This window comes from Littorina saxatilis, linkage group LG16, assembly GCF_037325665.1.
Source record: "Littorina saxatilis isolate snail1 linkage group LG16, US_GU_Lsax_2.0, whole genome shotgun sequence".
Taxonomy (NCBI): Eukaryota; Metazoa; Mollusca; class Gastropoda; order Littorinimorpha; family Littorinidae; genus Littorina; species Littorina saxatilis.
In genome coordinates this window covers 21517110-21542549 of record NC_090260.1, presented here as the reverse complement: position 1 = coordinate 21542549, position 25440 = coordinate 21517110, and the positions used below count along the sequence as shown (strand labels likewise).

The window sequence follows — 25440 nt, the reverse complement described above, 5'->3', positions numbered from 1 at the left end:
ATCTTCGACGAAGCCCGGGGTTCGGTATTGCATTTCAGCTTGGTGGCTTAAAAATTAATTAATGACTTTGGTCATTAAAAATCTGAAAATTGTAAAAAAAAATAAAAATTTATAAAACGATCCAAATTTACGTTCATCTTATTCTCCATCATTTGCTGATTCCAAAAACATATAAATATGTTATATTCGGATTAAAAACAAGCTCTGAAAATTAAATATATAAAAATTATTATCAAAATTAAATTGTCGAAATCAATTTAAAAACACTTTCATCTTATTCCTTGTTGGTTCCTGATTCCAAAAACATATAGATATGATATGTTTGGATTAAAAACACGCTCAGAAAGTTAAAACAAAGAGAGGTACAGAAAAGCGTGCTATCCTTCTTAGCGCAACTACTACCCCGCTCTTCTTGTCAATTTCACTGCCTTTGCCATGAGCGGTGGCCTGACGATGCTACGAGTAAAATGGCATTGCGTTTCATTCTGTGAGTTCGACAGCTACTTGACTAAATATTGTATTTTCGCCTTACGCGACTTGTTTTTTTTTTTTTTTGTCCCGCTGGGGGGGGTGCAATTGCACCCATTGCACCCCCCCCCCCCCCCCCCCAGATCCGCCCCTGGTTGGGAGGTGCGAAATGACAAATCACATAAAGTTTCGTTTGGCCGGCATTACTAAAGCCTGTCCTTGACTGGGCGAACCGTCGACTACGCGAAGTATATTAATGTTCGCAAAGCTGGCCACACGAAGACGCTTTCGCGCTGAGTTTTCGATAATTAATTTGCCGAATTCGCGTATTCGACTGTGACTTCGGGCTCAATTAAGAACAGGTTTAAAGGTATGTGTAGTCATCTGTGGACAGGTTGTGTAAATGTTTTGACTGTTTATATCCTCATCTGAGACAAAAAGACAAATCGTTGTTTCAACAGCGCTCTCGGGGGCAGCATCTTAGAAAAGATAGCGTCTTCAGCACAAAGCGGCACAACTCTTTGTCTTCTCAGGTTTTTCAAAGCATCAACGCACGTTGGTTTTCTCCCTTACCGTGAATTGTTCACTTCAGCTGACAGGGGTTCGGTAAAAAGAAATCAGCCAGTGATGGGCCTGCAGTCCTTGTGTTCTGTTGTTTTGTAGTAGGAATTGGAGCGAGAGAGAGTGTGTGTGTGTGTGTGTGTGTGTGTGTGTGTGTGTGTGTGTGTGTGTTTGTTTATGTCCGAGTGCATGCATGTATGCACATGTGTGTGTGAGTGTGTGTGTGTGTGTGTGTGTGTGTATTTTAAAATTACTTATCTTTCCAAAAAGAGATGCAGTTTATGAGGGGGAAGCAAAATGGTGGTTGCTTCCTTTTACTTAAAAAAATCACGTTTATATAGTTTCTTTCAGCCACATGGTTCAGAATACTCTCGTGTATATTGCAAGTGATGTATATCTACTCCACAAATAAATGTATTTGTTTGTTCTGTATTGTCAAAGAATATAATTTCTCTCAAGAAATGCAGCTACTCTAAAGTCATACCTTTTTTGTATGTGACTGTTTATTTATCCTTCTGGGTATTTATATTATGTATGTTTTATATTTTGCTTACTGTTTCAAAATTCCAAATAGTAACTGTTGTATTTAGTGCTTGTTTCTTCATTAGCCAAAGTACGTGTATATAGTTCAGAGCAAAACGGCCTGTGATTGCTTTGACAATGACATGGTGTTCAAACATTGTTTTTTTCGTGTGTTTGTTGATAAACTTCGAGGAAATTGTACGACATACTTAATAGGCGTGTGCATTTGACAGTGTGTGCATCAGTGTGTGTGTGTGTGTGTGTGTGTGTGTGTGTGTGTGTGTGTGTGTGTGTGTGTGTGTGTGTGTGTGTGTAAGACATAGAAATTGTATGAACACAGTACAGCAAACATAGACTCCCCCTCTCGCACACTGCTTTCAGAATTGACAGAGCAAACCCTACACATATTGCATGTATGATACCAATTTATTCATCAATTGTATCAGTCAGTAAAGAAATCGCATCAAAACAATTCACATTGACTTGTCATTCAGAAGAAAGAGTGAAGAATGCCATGTTTAAAAGAAAACTGAAATGAAACAAAAAAGATAAAATAATTCAGGAAAATCATCATGTTACTTACACGCACCCCCACCCACACACATCTGTGTTCACTATAGAATGCCTGACAAGACCAAGACACCCCCCCCCCCCCCATACACAGTCTGTAACAGTAACAGGCATTCTCCTCACCCCCCCCCCCCCCCCCCCACCCCCCACAAAAAAAAAACCCACCACCACCAAACACAAAACACACTTTCACACATCAATGGTAACATTGTACTGGTGCATACTTACATAATGAACCATGTACATATCCATAATCCAATAGTATGATTCAATGCATTGAAGCTCAAAATGACTATTAGTTATCAGGAGTTTTCAGTCAGCATAATTTAACTCTCAAGCGTCCAGTGTTCTGTTCCATCTTCACTTCTCTCCATATCATTCAGTCAACAAGTTATAGATACTGTGATGAAATGGGACGCGGAAAAATAGATTACTCCAGCGGAATTCGTAAGTTGTTTCTTTATTTATTTGCTGTTTAACGTCGTTTTCAACCACGAAGGTTATATCGCGACGGGGAAAGGGGGGAGATGGGATAGAGCCACTTGTCAATTGCTTCTTGTTCACAAAAGCACTAATCACAAATTTGCTCCAGGGGCTTGCAACGTAGTACAATATATTACCTTACTGTGAGAATGCAAGTTTACAAAAGACTTAACATTTCTTACATACTGCTTGACTAAAATCTTTACAAAAATTGACTATATTATATATTCTATACAAGAAACACTTAACAAGGGTAAAAAGAGAAACAGAATCCATTAGTCGCCTCTTACGACATGCTGGGGAGCATCGGGTAAATTCTTCCCCCTAACCCACGGGGGGTACTGCTTCACTAAAATCTTTACAAAAATTGACTATATTCTATACAAGAAACACTGAACAAGGGTAAAAAGAGAAACAGAATCCGTTAGTCGCCTCTTACGACATGCTGGGGAGCATCGGGTAAATTCTTCCCCCTAACCCACGGGGGGTACTGCTTCACTAAAATCTTTACAAACATTGACTATATTCTATACAAGAAACACTGAACAAGGGTAAAAAGAGAAACAGAATCCGTTAGTCGCCTCTTACGACATGCTGGGGAGCATCGGATAAATTCTTCACCCTAACCCACAGGGGGTACTGCTTCACTAAAATCTTTACAAAAATTGACTATATTCCATACAAGAAACACTGAACAAGGGTAAAAAGAGAAACAGAATCCGTTAGTCGCCTCTTTATTTATTTGCTGTGGGGAGCATCGGATAAATTCTTCCCCCTAACCCACGGGGGCAATTCGTAAGTTGTGTCCACGGAAATCCGCGGATTAAAAGTCCCACCCCTGAAAATTGAACAGACTGGGTGCTCTATGTACACAGCGGTTTTTTTTTTTTCAACAATTAATTTTGTAAAAGGCATTGGAGCCTTTTTCAGAAATTAATTCCTCACAAATGTCTAACTCTAACTCAGCACAGAAATTAATAATTTTACCTGAACTGGACCCTGCTTTAATTTTGACAAAAATCAACAAGACTTGGTTCAAGTTGGGAGGTTTGTTTGTTTGTTTGCTTAACGCCCAGTCCACCACGAAGGGCCATTTCAGGGCGGTGCTGCTCTGACATATAACGTGCGCCACACACAAGACAGAAGTTGCAGCACAGGCTTCATGTCTCACCCAGTCACATTATTCTGACACCGGACCAACCAGTCCTAGCACTAACCCCATAATGCCAGACGCCAGGCGGAGCAGCCACTAGATTGCCAATTTTAAAGTCTTAGGTATGACCCGGCCGGGGTTCGAACCCACGACCTTCCGATCATGGGGCGGACGCCTTACCACTAGGCCATCAAGTTGGGAGGTCATTAACTTGATGAAAACCTGAAAGCGTGTGAAGTTGACAAGATCTAGCTTCAATAACATCCAACAAAACGTGTCATCCTACGTTTACAATCGGCTCTTGATCTCGAATTATCCATTTTGTGCTGCGAGTTGTTGTTTTTGTGTGTGTGCAAATGCACATCAGATTACTCTGTATGTGGCACAACAAGAAGTATTATTGTTTCTGGGACTAATTACATGTAAGTGAGTAGCATTTGAGTCTCTTTTTAGTGACCCGTCTGATTTTTAGTGACATGTATAATCTTCAGTGACATGTCTGATCGCAGTTTTATTGTAATGTGAAAATCTAGAATTACACTGCACTGCACTGCACCGTGTACTGTATATAGAACAGGGCTGAACAGACAGCATCTGTCTCATGAACACATGGTAATATGTACACCCTTAAATGGCATTATTTGTGAAGCGCTCGCACTCGAGTCTGATAAATTGAAAAATGCATAAATTTATTCTATCAAGTCGCTTGATATCGATGATGAAAGTCGCTTGTTCATTTCAATGCTTGTCATTCTCTCAGGTGCCAGGAGAATCGTTCCGAATAACTCTCACTTTGACTTACTCTACTACACATGTCGCATGCATTTAGTGCGTTTACTTCTCTTTTGTTTATCAGATCTTCTATCAAGGGTGAAAAACCTACTACTGCTAATAATTCAAGCTCTGAGCACAAACATTTTCATCTTCAAAGAGTGGATGATGCATGCTCTCCTGCCTCAAATGGAACATTTTTGTCTTCATTCTTTGAAAATTCATCTTCATGTGGCTCCACCTTTACTTTCAAATCATGACTAGTCACGCTGCTACCTGAAGGTTCTGGTACTGTTGTAGACAACAGACACGCTTCAGCAGCCTCCGAGTCACTGTGGCCACTCAAATGAGTGGAGAGAAGGTGGGTGGAGGAAAAAGTAGCCCCACACACAACACACTCAAACGGCCGCACTTCTCCGTGGCTCATTTTGTGAATCTCACAATATTTGGCAGAGGAATAGCTCACCTCACAGATAGGACATTGAAAAGGTTTGTGTTGCGTGTGTGTGCGCTGATGCGCTGTTAAATTACTACGCTGGGCGAACTCCTTTTCACATGTTTCGCACTTGAACGGTTTCACGCCGGAATGAGTTCGTTGATGCACTTTGAGGGCATGAGCCCTGGAGAAGCTCAGTCCACATTCTCCACAGATTTTTTCTTGCTGAGAGTGATCGTGTCGTATGTGTGAGGCCAGGTCGCAGGAGCGCACAAATACTGAACTGCATTCATCACAAGAGTAGGTGCTATCGATGGGAAAACTCTGGACTTCTTCTTGAAGGACAGGAGGTGGCTCTTCCATCGTTTTTCGCCTTCTGCTTTTGCCAGACCCAGCAGCGTCTATGTCCGCAGATTTCCTTGTCCGTACCAAAACTGTTTTGCTGTCATCTGAGACCGTGACGATAGGTTTGTTGTGAGTGCGAGAATGTTTCTTCAGTTGTCCTGAGGTGATGAAGCCCCGACCGCATACTTTACACTGGAAGGGTCTTTCTCCAGTGTGTGACCTGATGTGCACCTTCAGGGACCCGGCTGTAGAGTAGGACTGGTTGCAGATGTTGCATGTGAAGGGTTTCTCACCTGAAAATGAAACAAAATCACATTGTAAACATTAAGACATCTCCATTGTCTGATGGAGTAAGACTTGAATATCATTTATTATTTAAATTAACAGATGATGTAACAAAAAAAGTGAGACTGCTTTTTCTTTTTTTTCCTTTTTTCTTTCATAGTCCAGGAAATGTTATTATTGCCTACAGAGTAGGTGACATTAAATTTAAAGGCACAGGCCGTGATCTAAGTGTTTGTGTCACACACACACACACACACACACACACACACACACACACACACACACACACATATCACTCCCCCAAATCATAGACCATTTATCCTGGACCGCCAACTAGCTCTCTCTCCGCTCTTTCTCTCTATTACGAGGTAGCGGCCTCTCGCATTTAGGAACCTACGCTTACATGGCCTTTCAGAAATCAGGGGGATGTCATATCTGGTGTCGATTGTAAACATGGACGAAGTTGCCGAGGTAAGTTCTGAAAATGCTAAAATAAACTCAGCTAAAGTGCATATATATGGAACATGTTTTTCGATGGGTTTTGTCAAGTTTAGTTAGGAGTTTTGGAAAATCCAGTTCATTGTCACCTCCCATTGTCACAAATAACTGCAGCGTGCTTTCTTTTCACTGTCTTCGAATCGCTGGCCTTTCAAACCGGACGCTAAGCGCCCCTTAAAATCGAGCGTCGTAACCTCGAAGGGTCACGTGATGAGTTGGCGGTCCAGGCTATTTGGTCTATGCCCAAATACAGCTCTAACATAAAGATCTGCATCTTATTACTGTAACACAAGATGACCATTTAATTTTATTTAACTTTATAACACTAACAGCTCCAGTTTACTTCTTAATGCTTGTTTGAGAGTGAGAATAACAAGCATTGAAATAAACAAGCGACTTTCAGCCTCAAACAAACAACTGTACAAAAATCTGAGTCCCTGATGCACACACAAAAAAGAAGAAAAAAGTGATTATTTTAATGCTTGTTATTTGAACATTCAGATGCCACACTCACATATTTATCGTCTGTTTGCGTGTACGTTTACCAACTGTATTAATTCATAAATTTTTTATGCTGACAATCTTCAGATCAACATCCCTGAAGATTACCCACAATCTCTTGATAGTAATGTTAAAAACTAAAGAATTATGGGTAGTGTGGGTGCCTCATTACCGAGAGACATCAGTGAAGGTTTTAAACAAGAATGGTTTGCATCGTAAGTACTAAGTGGCAACAGTGAACAGCCAAGAGGACTGCATTAAAGTCGCATGAAGCCTCTTCAGCCGAGCCTTCATCGTTGCTAGCAATCGGAATCCAACGGAAACCTCTCACTTTACAGTGGAACCCCCCTTTTAAGACCCCCAAATATAAGACTCCCTCCCTTTAATTTTAAAGATCCTGTTATCTCACATTATCTGTTCCTAACCTCTGTAAATTCACACCCATTTTAAGACTCCCTCCTTTTTAAGACCCTGTTTTCTCACATTAACTGTTCCTTACCTCTGTAAATTCACCCCCAATTTAAGACTTTCTTTCTTTCTTTATTTGGTGTTTAACGTCGTTTTCAACCGTTCAAGGTTATATCACGACGGAGGGAAGGGGGGTGATGGGATAGAGCCACTTGTCAATTGTTTCTTGTTCACAAATGCACTAATCAAAAATTTGCTCCAGGGGCTTGCAACGTAGTACAATATATATTACCTTACTGGGAGAATGCAAGTTTCCAGTACAAAGGACTTAACATTTCTTACATACTGCTTGACTAAAATCTTTACAAACATTGACTATATTCTATACAAGAAACACTTAACAAGGGTAAAAGGAGAAACAGAATCCGTTAGTCGCCTCTTACGACATGCTGGGGAGCATCGGGTAAATTCTTTCTCGTCCCAACCAAAATGGGACTCCCCCTAACCCGCGGGGGGTTTTGTCCACCACTAAGAAACGAACATCGTATTACCTGTGTGTGACTGTGAGTGAGAAATCCTAAATGACACATATTTGTTTACGCGACGAAAAAAATTGAAGAAAGTCTTGTTTACACCAGCTTTGTTCACCACTAAGAAACGAACATCGTCTTACCTGTGTGTGACCGCATATGCGTCTCAAGATGGCAGCTGCGTTGGAAGGCGGCCGGGCAGAGCTCACAAACAAAGGGTCTGTTGCTGCTATCCTCTGGGTGCTCAGTTAGTATGTGACTGTTCAGATCACCCGGGTTGGCGCATTTCTTGCCACAGATTTTGCAGGCGAAGGCGCCCTCGTCGGCGTGGCTTTTGCGATGCTCCGTCAGGTGTCGGCCAGTCATGAACTCCTTGCCGCAGAACGTGCAGGGGTAGGGGTGCTGTCCCTTGTGCTTGCGCTCGTGGATACGGAGGTATGAAGCCGAGGTGAAGGCGTCGCCGCACTCGGGGCAGATGAAGGGTCTCTCTCCGGTGTGTTTTCTCTGGTGCTCATCATACCGTGACTGCCAGCGAAAGGCCATGCCGCACTCGCACGTGAATCTACAATAAACAGGGGAAACTAAAAAGTAGGAGTTCACATAACAGCATTCTAATACTATCATTAGACCCTCAAAGAAACACTGTGACTGAAGGTATGCTTTACAACCAAATGAATGTAAAAAAAGTTTTGTTTTAGGCATGTTTTATTCATTTTCTTTGATACAACAACAAACAATAACAACATTAAGAACGTTAACAAGCAGACTGCTTATGTACTTGTCACAAATGTATGTTTTCTTGTCAGCGTCTGTAAGGTATTATAATTGACATGCACAAGAACTAATGAAAACTTGTACAGTTCTACAGTGTGCACAGCTTGCAGTTGCACATAACTCATTCTGAAATAGGCAAGATGTGGGTCATAAATTTATATCTTAGTCCCCTCCTGAAAACAAAGGGTCTTAAAGTGGGATCCACTGGAGTTTTATATATATATATATGGCCAAGAATCTGTCAAAGAGTCTAAAAAGTGTTACAATTTTTAGACTTTTTTTAAACCTCCTTAAATTTACATGGATTAACATCTCGGTATTCCTGTCCTTCAATTGCAGCATTTTATTTTCCAGTCAAGTGTTCGGTTTATCAAATATTTGCAGGTAAAGCACAAATGACTGTATGTTACATTTACACCATAACATAATTTCAAGGTGCTGTCATTTCCTTAGGTTCAGCTTTAGGCAACTGTTTCACTATCCAATGGCTTGATGGCTGAATGTAGAGTTGATCTGTACTAAAGGAACACTTGAAAAATGTTTCTCCTGTCTCAATATAAGCAAAATCATTTATCCGTTAGTTACTTTACACCAAAGCCCAGAATCAAAGATACAATTCAACATTTACCTATTTAATAATTTATCAATCAATCAATCAATATGAGGCTTATATCGCGCGTATTCCGTGGGTACAGTTCTAAGCGCAGGGATTTTTATTTTTTTTAACTTTTTTTATATGAATTTATATTGCGCACATATTCAAGGCGCAGGGATTTATTTATGCCGTGTGAGATGGAATTTTTTTTACACAATACATCACGCATTCACATCGGCCAGCAGATCGCAGCCATTTCGGCGCATATATCCTACTTTTCACGGCCTATTATTCCAAGTCACACGGGTATTTTGGTGGACATTTTATCTATGCCTATACAATTTTGCCAGGAAAGACCCTTTTGTCAATCGTGGGATCTTTAACGTGCACACCCCAATCACTAGTGTACACGAAGGGACCTTGGTTTTTCGTCTTATCCGAAAGACAAGCACTTGAACCCACCACCTAGGTTAGGAAAGAGGGGAGAAAATTGCTAACGCCCTGACCCAGGGTCGAACTCGCAACCTCTCGCTTCCGAGCGCAAGTGCGTTACCACTCGGCCACCCAAACACTGTTTTTAAAACACTGAAATTCTCTATGGAAGTGCAGGAAAGGTTCCAGTAAATTTTCATGTCATTTGTTTTGCAAACCTTAACCTCAATCATCAGGTTATTATGTAATTTGAAAAAAGCACGGTCAGCGGTGTAGAAATTATTATTAAATCACCCTCTTTAAAAAATTTTACACTATTTTGGTCCGCAGTTTTTTGAGTTACAAACAAGAAATCGTAACAAATCCTTTTCACGATAGAATAGTCAGGTTGGTACTCCACTACAGTACCAAATGTTAATTTTACCCATGATCTGTACGTTACTTTTCACCAAACAGCAAGTACAAGGTACTGAATTTACATTTAATGGGCTATTTTTTTTCCATTTTTTTTTCATTTTCATTACTTTATTGTCCCATCGCTGGGAAATTCGGGTCGCTTCCTCCCAGTGGAAAGCTAGCAGCAACGGAGTCGCGCTACCAGATGTCTGCGTGTTTAGGTGTATTCAGCCACCTGCACTTATGGCAGAATGACCAAGGTCTTTTACGTGCCATTGTGATGACACGGGGGTGGGACATGGCTTCCGTCTCTGGGTCTGCACATAAAGTTGACCCGTGTCCGTCCCGGCCCGAATTCGATCATGCGACCTTCCGATCACAAGTCCAGTGCTCTACCAACTGAGCTACCGGGCCCCCATCAGTTAAACAGTATTTCTAACTTGTTTGTTCTAAGCTACCTGTCTCAAGTCAAAATAAAGGGTTGTGCCTCTTTGGTTGTGTGTACATTTTTACACAAAAGGATGGTGTAAAGTAACATACAGAAGGCTCCGAAGATCTGCAGGTCCATTTGAAGGGTAATTTCTCTTTTATCCCCGAGTACGCTAGTACTTGGGCTCAGCAGACTTTAATCGTGTGTCTGTGTGTGTGTGTGTGTGTGTCTTTCTCCACTTAACAGCTTATTGCTGGGAAGCTACTGGGCGCAGTTCGTTCAAAAGTTGATACACTAACTTGATAATAGGTCCGATTGATCGTATTAAAACTTCATAATGTTACCTGGGACCTAAATGCGAAATAATCCACAAAAACGACTCTTGGCGGTGGGCGCAATTCGCGGTGGGATAGAACTGCTGTTCGGCTAATAGAACAGCCAGCCATAGAACAGCCAGCCAGCCAGACCAGGCTTTGCGTGCGTGAGCCACTTCACGACCTGAACGAGCAAAGTTAGCACCTTAAATGCATTTGAGTTCACTGGCAACATTGTCAGAGTTGGTGGCTTGGTGGAAAGCACGTCCGCCTATGGCCAAAGTGGTCCGGGTTCGATTCCCGGCATGGGCGATCTATTTTATTTTTAATTTTTATTAAATTCTTGTTTACTATTGTTTATTATGAACGTTTTAATGTTTTATTTTACTCTAATAATTTTTTTAATTGTGTAAAATAAATTTAAAATTTTTTTTTTTTTTAATCCACGTGCACAAGACAAAAACTTTCATACTGGGGGAGCGAGCCAGTCTGAAGAGTACTCGGGTCCAGCGCGAGCGTTTTTTATTTAGCTCATAAACCCTCAACAGACTGTTATGTGCTGTTTTTAGCATTATTATGTGCTGCATATGGTCTCAGTAAAAAAACAAGGTGATGTATGTTACATTTACACCAAAATGTCCCAACAGTGGTCCTTCTGAGGTAAATTTTGTCATTCAGTGTGCTTGTTTTCATGTTGAAACAAAGGTTTGGTCTGCTGGTTGTTCTTAAGCACTGATAAGTTATCTTCTGTCTCTAAAACAAATTCATTGTCATTTTCAAGTATTCTCAGTATGTACGTTATATTTACACCCTTGTCAGAAGGCCTCACTTAAATCTCTCTACAAGCCAACAGGTGCAAGCACTAGGAATCCTGTGACCATAGTTTAATTACCAGGTGTCTGAGGTATAAGAAAACACACACTTTTGAGTATTATGCCATTATTTAAAGACTGTGACAAAACTTGTTTGGGCAAGTAGATACAATTTAATTTACACCAAACGCATTTTTAACTTAGATTAGAAGTACAATTACATTACAACAAACAGAACTTTTTCGCTCAATTTAAAAAAAATTACAATCATCCTACCTAATGACCTTCCTCTGCAATGATTTTTAAGTAAGTTTGACCAGAAACATTTTTTTAAGATAGTTTCCCTTTTTTCATGATTATTTACACCAAATGTAACATACAGACCAGCTAAAAAAGAACGCTCAAAATCCAAAACCTATGTTCAGATCAAACTTTCATTAATCTAACATATGTTTCTCTATCCATTTCTGGACCTATTAAAAATTAGATTGAGATGATACCTTTATCAGTAACTTGGTTATTCAATGCCCAATGTACCATGCATTTCGCGTAACGCCTTGTGTGCCCAAAAAGGTGCTTTTTTTCTTGAACAAAGTCAATTTTCTCAGCATCCAGACGACTGACAGACATAAATTTGGTATGGATAGAATCTGCATGAGGAATACTTCATAATGGTATTGTTTATATTGTAGTCATTTAAAAACAGAATAAAATACAAAGTAATAAAAGTATCCAGAACAGGATTTTTGCATTTGGACACCTTGACAGATTCCTGACCATATATAGTGTGTGTGCTTGCTGCTTTCAAAATTCCGTGTTGGAATGTAAGCGGCGGAGACACACACAGAGTAAAGGATGACCTCCCTTGCTCATGACATAATTGTTCCCGCATTCTCGCTTTTGACGTCAATCTATATTTAACTTTTCATCCAAAGTACAAGCGATTGAGTGCATGTTTTGGCATTTTTAGCAGCGCTCTCATTATATAAATATATATATTTTAAAATAGGGCATGTTCTTCGTCTTCCTCTGCGAATTCCAAGTTTGTAGGCATGAGAGGGGTTTCACGCGCCCCCCCACCCCCACCCCCCTCCCCTGCCGTTCAGGCAGTCATAATCTGTTTTCAGGAGAATGGGGTCTTAACAGAGGGTTCCACTGTTCTAACCTGTGTTGACGTCTAACTCGAGTCTTCTTTGGTTTGGTGACAGTCCCTGCTTGATCATCCTCAGTGATTTTCTGAAACAGTCAAAAACTGCAAATCACTTGCAAAGGCAGTCAGTTATGAACTTCAAGTGCACTGAGTCTGATCTCCATCTGTCATAAGTTTACAAATTACACTACTGTTTGTAAAATTTTGTTAATCTGGCTGTTCACCAATCAACCCTTCATTGCAGTTGAACACCCCCCCCCCCCCTCCCCAACCTTTATGACTCCTCAATTTAACATTCCTATCCCCAGGCCCACCCCCCGGCTGTGACCTGTGTAATATATATATACATTCTGTGCTTTTAATCGCCAACCTCCCCCATCCCCCCTCTCAAACACACACACACACGTTCAAAATTTAGAGTAAGAAGTTTCTATTATTTTAATATACCTGCTTTTTCTGTAAAGATAGGTCGCATGGGCCTTTGCCTTTTGTAGAACTGCCAGGCACGTTCGTCTTCTTGTCTGGCGCTGAAGTTCTCTGTTCAGGATCCCCCAGGGTCATCTTGCATAATTTCCTGGTCTTGACAGCTTTTCTTTTACCAACCTTTCTCAAATTTGGCATTGCATCACATTCTGAATCGAACAGATCGGACTCTCTCTCAGTCTTATGATTTTCATTTCTGTATAGTTTGATAGGCACAACATTGTTAGCAAGTCTTGAGACAGAATCGCCTTCAGTTGAATTCATAGAGTCACTGCTTTGTACTGCTGCCCCGATTCTGCCAGCAAGTGCATCACCCATGGAAAGGTTCTTCCAGTTACTCGAAATGCAGCCATTGCGGCCATGTGCCACACTGCCGTATGCATAGCCATCCTCCTCAGTGTCACTCTCAGGCTCAAGTTTAATCACAAAACCAGTGTCATCTTTGTCACCTTGAGCTTCGTGAAATGTTGCTGCTCTCCCACACCTGTTCTCAGCTGAAGAACTATCACCCCCATCTGATAACTTGTCTTCATTATAATCCCCATGCTTTCCCTCGCCTGCACACCCTGCAGATTCACAGACAAGTTCGCTCTCTTCTTTCACGGTTTGAACGCAGTGTGACACATTTTTATGGTCAGCCATGGCCGACTGAAATGTGTCTTTTCTAGGAATAAACTGCACTGGAAAAACTGGCTGAGTAGAGTGATGACCATTTTCTGCATCACTTTGTTGTGGATCATCAACAGCTTCAGATTTGAATGTTTCAGGTAAATGCACTTTGCGGACATCCGTCTCCTCCGAGTCTGGTGCGCGGTCTTCACCGCTTGTTTCCATTGTGGTTGTTCGATCAGGCTGAAACACAAATGTCCAACAGTTATGTTTATGAATGTCCTCATTATTCTAAGTTTGACTTTGAGTAAAAGGGCCGTTTGTAGAAAGTGTTCTTGTTGATGTCAACTACGCCCTTGTTGATCTTGTACTGCATAAAGTGCATCCTCCAGAGAAGCCCACGTACGTACCCCAGTGGGTCAATACTGTCATATAATTTGTCAAGCATGTTGGTCAAAGCACCAGGATGTCTGTCAGTGTAGTTGTTGGTTACAAGATGAGCAGCACTGCGTTGCACATTTTCAAGCGCCCTTTTGTTTTCTAAAGTGCATATTTTTTTCATTTTCATTACTCTATTGTCCCATCACTGGGAAATTCAGTAGGTTATGTGAGTTTATAAAAACACACGTGCTTAGCGAACACTTCCAGTGATCAGCAAGTCGATCCGTGGCTTTGATAGTTATATTATCGAAAGAAAATGGTATCATAATCATATAATCTAGAACACGCCTCATACGGCATAGTACACACATCACAGTCAGTTGCTCGTCCCAATCGTAGGATAGAGCCGATCCGAAGTAAAGAAAGACTTGAAAAATCTGCCTGCGGTACAGGGGCTCCTACTCCTCCAGTTATTTCCAGAAAACATTTATTTCAAAGACTGTCAGTGCCAGTTTCAACATCTACTCACTACTGCCACTGCCACGGCACAGCTACAGCCAGAGGCAAAGTCTGCTAGGTCTGTACATGTGTATGCATGTATCTGTACATGTGTATGCATGTACGTGAATGTGTCAAAGTCGGGGGGTTTGTAGAAAATTCAGATGAAAAATAAGTATAAGGGTGCATTTGGGTTACATTTACAACAAAAAGATTCCCAATAAGTAAAAAACTGAAGAGAAAAAAAATCCCACGGCCGTTGGAAATCAGGAAATTTACAAAGAACTAGGTTTGCAGGTAAATTTTGAAGCTGCTACTGCTCGCCTAAATACAACATGCAAGGGGAACAATTTTAACTATGCTAAACATGCCGCACCAGACACAAAGTTGGCGCTCGAGCCCAACACTTACCCAGAAAACGTGTAGACAAATTGCAAGCTGCTCAGTCCGACATGACCGGTGTAACGATTACATCTTTCCGCTATGTACATCTTTCGATCCCGGTCACTGCGCATGCCCAAAACTGTGACGCCGCTTCCGCTGTGGTGAGCTTTCGACACCTTAATTTGTGAGCGGAAAGGCTACTTGTTTTTGCGTGCTACTCCAACAATTTGACTACCATGGAGGACTTTGCTGAACGAATGGCTGCAGTAGTGAACTACAAGCGTACTGGCGAACACAAGCCAGGATGGGGGAAAAATAAACAGAAAACAACCTTGAATCAGTGCAATACGCACGTGTTGCGAGGTAAGCGATAATTTCAAATTTGTCAAATGTTACATTTTTTTCTTTTGTTCCTGACTCTGAGTCTGACTGGTCATAAAAAGTGACAACAGGGATAGTATTAGTAGGCAAGTGGCGTTCAGCGACCATAATCAATGCACTCCAGGAGCAAATTCATATGCTTCCGCTTGCTTTCTAAATGAAAAGTGATGTGCATGTTACCCTAGTCATGTACCAGTAACCATGTGTTCTGTTTGCCTTCCAAATCAATGTCTCGTTTTCAAAATGGCACTTTGCCAACGCTTGGTGTACTTTCGAAGGATCCTTGACCTTCACACTTTTGGAGAAGAATAAGTCTACTAGTATACATGTATGTCCAGTTTGGTTAGTTGGGACCATTGAGACCACAGATGAGTCAGACTCAGAAACATTATTTGTTCGTCAAACGTGTTCCTCAACGTTTGACTTTGCTTACAAGTTTAATGTACTAGATCTAAGTTTAGTAAAAAGGCATACATAATACTATTTTTGGGTCTCCCATGCAGTGGACAAATATTCTTTCTAAGATGAGTTCAACAACTGGTGGTTCACAGTGTAAAGATTAAAGAACATTTAACAGATAACGTTGTACTGGTAGCCACTGACATTGACAATGATTTCAACATGTTCATCACAATGTTGTGGTCATTACCAGTGTTCTCGTGCCTAATGTAGTCCTGTGTGACTGTGATGCAATTTTGTCACTGTGGATCCATGGATTTCAATTTCCTCCGAAAGCGGCGTATGGCTGCCTTAAATGGCGGGGTAAAAACGGTCATACACGTAAAATTCCACTCGTGCAAAAAACACGAGTGTACGTGGGAGTTTCAGCCCACGAACGCAGAAGAAGAAGACATGGATTTCAATGTGTTCGTCCATTTGATAGTGTCGAGTTGGGGGGCGTAGAATGCTCCGTTACACTTACGCCAGTAAATCATGGTCATTTTGTCCCAGGTAGTAGTAGTTTTGGCCCAGGCGTTGTTGCCTAGGCCACGCAGCCCATAAGTTGTCCCATGCTTTGGTTGCATACTAACTACTACTAGTACTATTGAAGTTTAGTTTCTTCATAATTTGTAAAAATCATCGAATCTTTCTAATAAGTTTGAGGACTTATTGTCCAGGAGATTTAAAAAACCGTTACCGTAACTCATTGTCTCTAAGGTACGGATATATCCATACCCACTCATATGGCTCTAACTGACAAGGTGCGGATATATCCGCTCAGACTGTTAGTGTAAGCTTCAGTCGCTTCCTGTAACGTCCATCTAACACCTGCATTCTAGCATGTTGATACACAGTTACTACAAATCTGAGTGACCTGCTGCAGCACAGCTGGTCTTGGCTACAAAAATCTTGGTCAACATAGGTGGGGTAGAAAGTCTAAAGTGCTTTGTTCAAATTTGAGCGTATCTGTTTGAAATTGCAATGATCACATCTTTGTGTCCCAGGTGGTGTCTTGTACTACCGTGGCAGTGTGAAGAACCCAGGACCACTGAGGGAGGTCATCACCACTGTTGAACGGGTGCAGGAGATACTGCGACACAACCACTCTGTACCGATGGGCGGCCATAGCGGTGTGACAGCAACCGTGAAAAAGATCAGCAAGCATTACTGGTGGAATGGCATTCAGAGAGATGTTGAGGCATTTGTGAGTATATTATTACCTAATTAGCAAGACTGCGAGAGAGAAAATTGCGTCATAAGCAAGAGAGATTTCTCCTTATTTTGTGTGTCTCTTGTCTCAAATGCCCATGGGGGATTGAGTGAATTTTTGGCATAATATATATGTTTAGGGTTGTGCTAATTTTAGAAGATCTAGACAAGCTTCACACGGACCAAATATTGGTGAGACAAGAAGGCTTGTTTGGTTATTTTTGCCTTATTTGTTTTTATAGATATAATATATATTTAAACCAAGGTAATGTACACAAACAGATGTGCTGGGGATGTCATGACCATTATTCGTCAAATTTAGGGTCATCATTCCTAACAGTAATGTAGAAATATGTAAAGATTCAGTAATCTGCTTTCATTCTCTTTCATTTATTATATGAAAGAACAGACAACTTACAAAACATACACATACATTTATATTGTGCAATATAACTGGAAACCAATTTTCAAAGCGGGCAAATAAATATTCATACACTTATACAGGTAGATTGTCTGAGCACATGACTTCTTGTGGTAGAAAATATGACTGTGTTGTTCAGATCTCTACCTGCGAGGCCTGCCAGTGCTTTGAAAAGCTCAAGACACAAGCACCAACGCTGAAACAGATTGTCGTTGTGGAGCCATTGGAGCTTGTGGGGATTGACCTGATTGGTGTGTATTACTACTTCTTGAGATTACATTATAGTGCTTGTGATGCGGACGCACTTCACAAAGGGCTTGATTTTCTTTTTCTTGTTTTTTACATCTCGGAATGGAGGACAAAGTATCACTTGATGGTGTACGCAAGAGATCAGTTTTTGCATATATGGTCTTTGCGCTTGAGCAAGAGAGAAATCTCGTCGCTTTTTTGCCATGAGCCCGGTTTTCTCCTTTAGACTAGATCAGCTTTCTCGTAGGCTGACATGTCTGGAGTTGAACCTGTTTTCTCATGACTTTCATGCAGCTGCTCTCTTTTCAGTAAGCATCTCTCTTAAAATATATGATTGAAAAAGCTCAAATTACTGCTGCGTGTTGTGTTGATCTATTATTCATTGTGTACTTAAACGTCATTTTCTTTGCATTGTAGATGATGACATGATAGCAATTTTACAGTTTATAATAACACCACTGATGTTCTTGAGTATGAATTCTTATACCTGGACTAACAAGTTATTATTTGATGTTTTTTAGGACCATTACCGTTGACCAACCAAGGGCATCGGTATGTGCTCACCATGACGGATTACTTCACCAAGTGGGTGGACATGTATCCATTGGCCACCAAGGAAGGGAAAGGAGTCTGCTCAGCAATCAAGACCTTTATCACTCGGTAAGTTTTGAGCCTCTCCTTAATTTATAAAGCACTTGTCTTTCACATATATTTTCAAAGCTGCAAATTGCTGCTGCATTTTAAGGCAAAGGTTAGAATTGCAACGCTCAAACAAATTATTAAAAGCATGTTGCAGTTTGCTCTTTATGTGAGAGTCCTCGTACTCATTTTTGACTCACATTCGAAGCAAAAGTGAGTCTATGTACTCACCCGAGTCGTCCATCCGGACGTCCGGAAAACTTTAACGTTGGATATTTCTTGGACACTATTCAGTCTATCAGTACCAAATTTGGCAAGATGGTGTATGATAAGGCCCCAAAAAACATACATAGCATCTTGACCTTGCTTCAAGGTCAAGGTCGCAGGGGCCATAAATGTTGCCTAAAAAACAGCTATTTTTCACATTTTTCCCATTTTCTCTGAAGTTTTTGAGATTCAATACCTCACCTATATAAGATATATAGGGCAAAGTAAGCCCCATCTTTTGATACCAGTTTGGTTTACCTTGCTTCAAGGTCAAGGTCACAGGAGCTCTTCAAAGTTGGATTGTATACATATTTTGAAGTGACCTTGACCCTAAACTATGGAAGATAACTGTTTCAAACTTAAAAATTATGTGGTGAACATGTTATGCTTTCATCATGAGACACATTTGGTCACATATGATCAAGGTCAAGGTCACTTTGACCCTTATGAAATGTGACCAAAATAAGGTAGTGAACCACTAAAAGTGACCATATCTCATGGTAGAAAGAGCCAATAAGCACCATTGTACTTCCTATGTCTTGAATTACCAGCTTTGTGTTGCATGACCTTGGATCACCTTGACCTTGGGTCAAGGTCACATGTATTTTGGTAGGAAAAATGTGTAAAGCATGTGAGTCGTATGGGCTTTGCCCTTCTTGTTGAATCTTACACCATGTAGCGGTCAGAACTTGTGTCATATAACATTATCCTCACTGTAAACTGACACTGCAGACTCTCACTATTGGCCATTGTGTTTCTTGTTTATCTGAAATAACTTCAAAAATGTACATATTCTCATGTCAAATTATGGATGTGCAAATGCATTGTAGAAAATGATGCACTAACAGTAACACACCATTTGCTTCAGGGGAAAAAATAATAATAGTGAATTGTTACACTTGAGGTTTCACAGGGGTTGGCAGGTCTGCATGTTACTCCCTACTGAGTAATCATTGCTTCGGCAATGAGCTTAGTTTGTCTGTCACATGTTTTTATAAATATTAACGCTGTAGGGTTTGCTGACCTCCCAACTTGTGACCTTCTTCCATATATATACCAGGTATATGAAACTTTTTTTTCTTCTGATTCATGACTTGGAGCTAAGTGAGTGTTGCTTTTCTTTTATCTATTTAAATGCCCGATAATGTGTATTGCAGGTATTCACTTTGATTGCTTGTCCACGTGTTATTTGACTCGCTTAAGTGGATTTAGTTTTTATAATGATGATAATTTTTCAGATGGGGGGGCTCCAAAACGTATATTGTCGGACCAAGGCAAGGAATTTGTGAATCAGGTAATATTCTTATTTCAATCAAATTCACATTGAAAATATTGGTGTGTCTTAGTTAGTTAGTATTCATCAGTGTCCATCCGTATGGGCGGCCGTCCATGAATGAAACCCTAACGTTTTTACAAATATTTTTGAAATGAGAATTTCAAATTCTAGGGTTTGAGAATCTCCCGTCATAATCCCTGTTTGGGTGACCCTTGACACATTTTGGGGTCACAGAAAAACTCTAATTTGGGGTTTTCTCTGATAAGCAAAAGCCTCAACATTTCAACCAAATGTAGATGTTAATCAGATGACATCAATTAAATTGGGCTTTTTTGGGTCAAATTTTAAGGTTACAAAATGTTTGTTGGAGATTATATAACCACAGAAAATATCCCCTGAGCTATTAAGAAAATACATTTTGACCTCATCACACTATTGGTGATGACATGTTTAGATTGTATACTAAATTATAGTGTCTGGGTACCATATTTTATTTTAGTGAGCCCAAAATCAATGTTTTTTTATAAAACATATTTTTTGTTACTCTTTTCAAAATGTGCAGAGTGTTTAGTATGATGGTGGTGGGAAGTAGGTCTAGGGTGGTGCAATTTGTATCTGTGGGATATTCTAAGGATTGGATGACTAAATGTGTTGAGAGTTTGCTTGAACATTTCTTTGAGTATTCTATCAGGTAATGTGTGTGGGGGAGGGGTGTTTGCAATGAAGTATGATAAAGGCATTAAAGGGGACTTATGAAAGCATTTGCTTTTCTAGTTTAAGTGAAGCTAAATCAATATCTTTTTTGCTTACAAAATGTAAGCTGTATGTGTACATGAAGCTTTGTGTGACATTATTTTTACTTTTCATCCTTAACAGTTGAACAAAGAAGTTTGCAACATGTTCGGAATACGACGCTCCGTAACCTCAGCCTACCACCCGCAGTGCAACGGTCTAGACGAGAGAACAAACCAGACCGTCAAGACCAGGCTAGGCAAGCTGGTGGATGAGCATGGCTTGGGGTGGGACACATTCCTTGATGATGTGGCCTACTCGCTGAGAATCCAGGACCAGGCTTCTACGGAGTTTTCACCTTTTTTTTTGATGTTTGGACGCCACCCCCGACAAATGTTGCAGGTTTGTTCATTTCTGTGGGCTGTATTATTTGCTGATACTTTTTCAGTGTGAATTGTCGCAGTGCCAAATATGCGCCATATGATGTTTTACCTGTTACGGCGTTCTGATGTTTACAAGATGCTCTTATAAGTGCTGTGGACACTACTTATCCATCTCTTTCTACATTTATTGCTATCTTAGGCATTGCTCGAAAGGGTAACATTCTTGCTTGTCCATAATACTATTCTTTGGAACCTGCAGATGGGTGACGAGGACGTGGAGACAGAAGACGTGGCAGCATCAACTGCTGCAGCGCCAACTCTCAGTTCCGGACCATCTGCTGCCACGCCTGCGCCAACCATCAGTTTGTTACCATCTGCTGCCACGTCTGCACCAACCATCAGTTTGTTACCATCTGCTGCCACGTCTGCACCAACCATCAGTTTGTTACCATCTGCTGCCACGTCTGCACCAACCATCAGTTTGTTACCATCTGCTGCCACGTCTGCACCAACCATCAGTTTGTTACCATCTGCTGCCACGTCTGCACCAACCATCAGTTTGTTACCATCTGCTGCCACGTCTGCACCAACCATCAGTTTGTTACCATCTGCTGCCACGCCTGCACCAACCATCAGTTTGTTACCATCTGCTGCCACGTCTGCACCAACCATCAGTTTGTTACCATCTGCTGCCACGTCTGCACCAACCATCAGTTTGTTACCATCTGCTGCCACGTCTGCACCAACCATCAGTTTGTTACCATCTGCTGCCACGTCTGCACCAACCATCAGTTTGTTACCATCTGCTGCCACGTCTGCACCAACCATCAGTTTGTTACCATCTGCTGCCACGTCTGCACCAACCATCAGTTTACCATCTGCTGCCACGTCTGCACCAACCATCAGTTTGTTACCATCTGTTGCCACGTCTGCACCAACCATCAGTTTGTTACCATCTGCTGCCACGTCTGCACCAACCATCAGTTTGTTACCATCTGCTGCCACGTCTGCACCAACCATCAGTTTGTTACCATCTGCTGCCACGTCTGCACCAACCATCAGTTTGTTACCATCTGCTGCCACGTCTGCACCAACCATCAGTTTGTTACCATCTGCTGCCACGTCTGCACCAACCATCAGTTTGTTACCATCTGCTGCCACGCCTGCACCAACCATCAGTTTGTTACCATCTGCTGCCACGTCTGCACCAACCATCAGTTTGTTACCATCTGCTGCCACGTCTGCACCAACCATCAGTTTGTTACCATCTGCTGCCACGCCTGCGCCAACGCAGATAGCCGAACCAAGTATTCGTGCCAGGGTTGGCATTATGGAGATGCACACAGATGTGTGCTATCAAAAGGTGTGTTTTCATGTAGTATTTTCTATTACAAACATGTCCCAAAACATACAGTTCAATGCAGCAGTGGTCCTGGTACAGCTCTGGCATTCTTTTTGTCACCTGAGTAATTGGTCAGAATTAGGATTCATGGGTCCGGTCATATGTCCCTCTGATGGCTTCTTCTATGGGGTAAGGTGGTTCAGGGAGTGGCGGGGGTAATGTAGGCAAGTAATGTGGGAGCATTTGCTGTTCTTGTTTAATGAAGTTTTAATTTGTCTTTTTATCAAACAAAAGGTGAAGGAAAACCAGGCCCGTGCGCACCAAAAACAGCAAGAGCTCTTTAAAAGGAGGGCTGCCAAGGGCATCAAGTCTTTTGACCTTGAAGTGGGCCAACTGGTGCTGAAGAGGAATATGCGAGATGCAGGCCGAAAGGGGGGTGCCATGAATCCCTTGTGGATGGGACCTTACAGGTGAGCGATTGATTCTCAAATATATGATATGCTGAGAAGCAGGAATGGCCAGGTCTTTCAAGAAAAAATTGTCAGTAAGGCCTGAGACTAGTTGCCCAGAGCGGGTCGCCACGGGTCGCTCGCAGTGTGAATGACAAAAAACCGTTTCTTAGGGCAGTGCAGGAAAGCGCTCGCGAAGCACTCGGCGAGCGGCTTTGGTATATGCTCGCCCACCTCCCGCCGCGTTATCAAAGATGGCGGAGGTGTTTACACTGCGATGCCGTGTAGCGTGTTTCGATCTTCTCGGCGTGGTTTTCGACGTGACCCGAGGGATCCACCGCTTTTCAAGGTTCATCATAACTACATTCTCTCTGACGATTTCACTGACCGAATCGTCTACTAGTTTAAGAAGTACAACTTTTTTCATATCTCGCAGCAATTGTGCTTTCTTCGTCGCCATCATGAAGCGATTTGCCTCGTTGTGAGCCCGTTGCATAGACCAATCCAGAGCGACTTTTGTCTGAGCTGGCTATTGTGATTCTGAGCAACGCATGGCTGGTGGCCTATTCCTTTTCTGCATGCTCACAGATATTGATTATCCTGTGTTGCCTGTCAGCTCAAAATAGCAAGACTTAAAGGGAACTTTTTTAACTTTCTGGACTTGTGTGCCCGTTATAAGTGTTTGTCTCTATTTTCTGAATCATGATCTTGTTTCAGAATTCTGGATATCGACTCACGGCAGACAGTGCAGCTGATGAAGGAGGGGGGCACGGACCCCTTGAAAGTGCGGGTGGCGTACTGCCAGTTGAAGCCCGTTAGGGGAAGGGACTCCATCCACAGCCAACCACTGGAGATACCTGTGCCTTCTGATGCACCTGCAGGTACAGGTTCGGTAAGTCAACATCCCTCAAATGTCAATGGACGAAAAAACAAACTCTGTTTGAACAAAGCCAAAAGAGGACCAACAAGGACTAACGATGAAACTTCTTTTGTTGCAGAGCCGGTGATGACTGAGGAGTTGCAGGTGAATACTAACGGTGAGATGTCTGTCGCAGAACCTGTGTCATCTGCGCATTCTAACAATGAGATTTTCTCACTTGCAGAGCATGATGACGTTGTCATCAAACAGTTTTGCGGACAAAGGCATCGCGGAGCTGAGCCCTTGCAGACCAAAAAGGCCTGCAAATCACCCAGAGAGATTGTCAGCATGAAGGCACGCCTGCAAAAGGAACACTGTTTGACAGATACCGAAATTGATCATTATTCTGCTTTGTTGCAGGAGAAATTTTCAAGTGTTAATGGCTTGCAGAGATGCTGTGTGTTTTCACCAGGACAGAATATTTATGTTGGAACACCCACTGGCAAATTTGTGCAGATTCTTCACTTCAGTGATAATCACTGGATTACTGTCAGCAATATGCACTGTGCTTTGCCTGGGCAGGTCAAGATCTACGACTCCGTTTACCGAGACTTCCCCAACACTCGAGCCAAGCAAGTCACCATGGAGCAGCTAGCTTGGATGTTGCATACTGATGCAAAGATGATCAAAGTTGAATGGGAGGATGTCAAGAGTCAGGTGTCTGGTCAAGCATGTGGACTCTTTGCCATTTCTAATGCATTTGCTCTGTGTGCAGGCGCGGATCCGGGAAGCTGTGCCTGGAACCAGCCAAAGCTGTGGAAACACTTCCTGAAGTGCCTCTCTGTTGACCAGATAAGTTTTCCTCCTTTTTCAGGTCATCGCCGACCTCGCGGTGTTGTCTACACTCACGAGGAGGAAGTATACTGTGTCTGCCGTCAACCTGATCTGCGGGGTGAATTCATGATTGCATGTGATGTTTGCCAAGAGTGGTTTCATCGCATTTGTCAGGAAGTTCCGACGGTTGTGAAGAAACGTACCGTATTTCATTGCAGCAGATGCAGCACTTAATCTGTGTGGTACATTGTGATGGGCATGATGCAGCACTTAATCTGTGTGGTACATTTTGATGGGCATGATGCCATGTGATGTATGTGTCTGATCTTTTTTTTGTGTATGTTACAGGTTCTGTGTCAGCTGTAGATCCTGTGCTTGCAAGTCTGGTGTGATAGTTTGAGGCCTTTTTATTTCATATGGAAATGCACTTTATCCTACATTTGTCAAAAAGAATTCATGACTATACCACTTTTGCACATATGGGTCAGCTATGCATACTTTTGCAACAAAATGGTGACCGTGATTTGAGATTTTTCTGACATTGACAATGAAGAGTTTTCTGAATGACGAACTGAATGACAAACCTAATTAGGGATTGCTGAGCCGAAATATGACTTATTAACTCAAAAACACAACTAAAATTCCAGTGCTATGGAAGAGTTGGCACAGAATGTGGGATAAACAGAATACTGCATGGCCTTCAGTGTGATATTGTATTACATAAGTTGTTTTTTTGTGTGTGATGAAGGGCTCGCTTACGCTCGCAATTCAATGTTTAAAAGAAAACTACTGATGTAAAATGGTATCAAACAGGTAGCCCATGTAGTTTCCTTCATGTATCGGTTAGCTCCAATTTTATAACAGGTTCTTTACTTAAAGTTTCCCTGCTTTTTCTTATCATTGCTGGTGCATAAAAACATTAAAAATGCCATAGAACTGTGTCTAATCATGTATTTGCTATGTTTCAGGGTCTGTGTCGGCTGCAATTGCTGCGCTTTCCATTTCCAGTGCAGCAGCCTGGAGCCTTTTCATGTTGTTTTATTGCTAATGGCTGGATTTTGTGTCTTTTTTGTGCTTTGTATAGTGTCAATTGATAACTTACTGACCACATCTGTGGTTGCTAATGCTTTGTTGTGTATGTACGGGGCATGTTTTTGGATTTCTTTGTA

The 25440-nt window shown here is 41.6% G+C and overlaps 2 protein-coding genes across 2 annotated transcripts; both read right to left on the bottom strand.

Annotated features, from left to right (window-relative positions):
* Positions 1 to 2270: 2270 nt before the first annotated feature.
* Positions 2271 to 14859, bottom strand: LOC138951480 (zinc finger protein 345-like). Its single transcript, XM_070323082.1, has 5 exons — positions 14817 to 14859; positions 12882 to 13769; positions 12450 to 12520; positions 7675 to 8093; positions 2271 to 5602 (listed from the first exon to the last, which is right to left on the bottom strand). The coding sequence occupies exons 2-5, from the start codon at positions 13749 to 13751 to the stop codon at positions 4683 to 4685; spliced, it is 2280 nt and encodes a 759-aa protein (XP_070179183.1). The 5' UTR covers positions 13752 to 13769; positions 14817 to 14859; the 3' UTR covers positions 2271 to 4682.
* Positions 14860 to 20982: 6123 nt separating this feature from the next.
* Positions 20983 to 21924, bottom strand: LOC138949923 (autotransporter adhesin EhaG-like). Its single transcript, XM_070321707.1, has one exon. The coding sequence runs from the start codon at positions 21922 to 21924 to the stop codon at positions 20983 to 20985; it is 942 nt and encodes a 313-aa protein (XP_070177808.1).
* Between the last annotated feature and the right edge of the window lie 3516 nt (positions 21925 to 25440).

Bases quoted from the DNA above. Each gene is read 5' to 3' on its own strand.
- LOC138951480 (XM_070323082.1), bottom strand. From the start codon at position 13,751: ATGGAAACAAGCGGTGAAGACCGCGCACCAGACTCGGAGGAGACGGAT. The intron at 12,521-12,881 runs GTATATTAAAAT...TGACTGTTTCAG, and splicing joins TATCTTTACAGAAAAAGCAG to AAAATCACTGAGGATGATCA. The intron at 8,094-12,449 runs GTTAGAACAGTG...TGTTTATTGTAG, and splicing joins CGAGTTAGACGTCAACACAG to ATTCACGTGCGAGTGCGGCA.
- LOC138949923 (XM_070321707.1), bottom strand. From the start codon at position 21,924: ATGGTTGGTGCAGACGTGGCAGCAGATGGTAACAAACTGATGGTTGGT.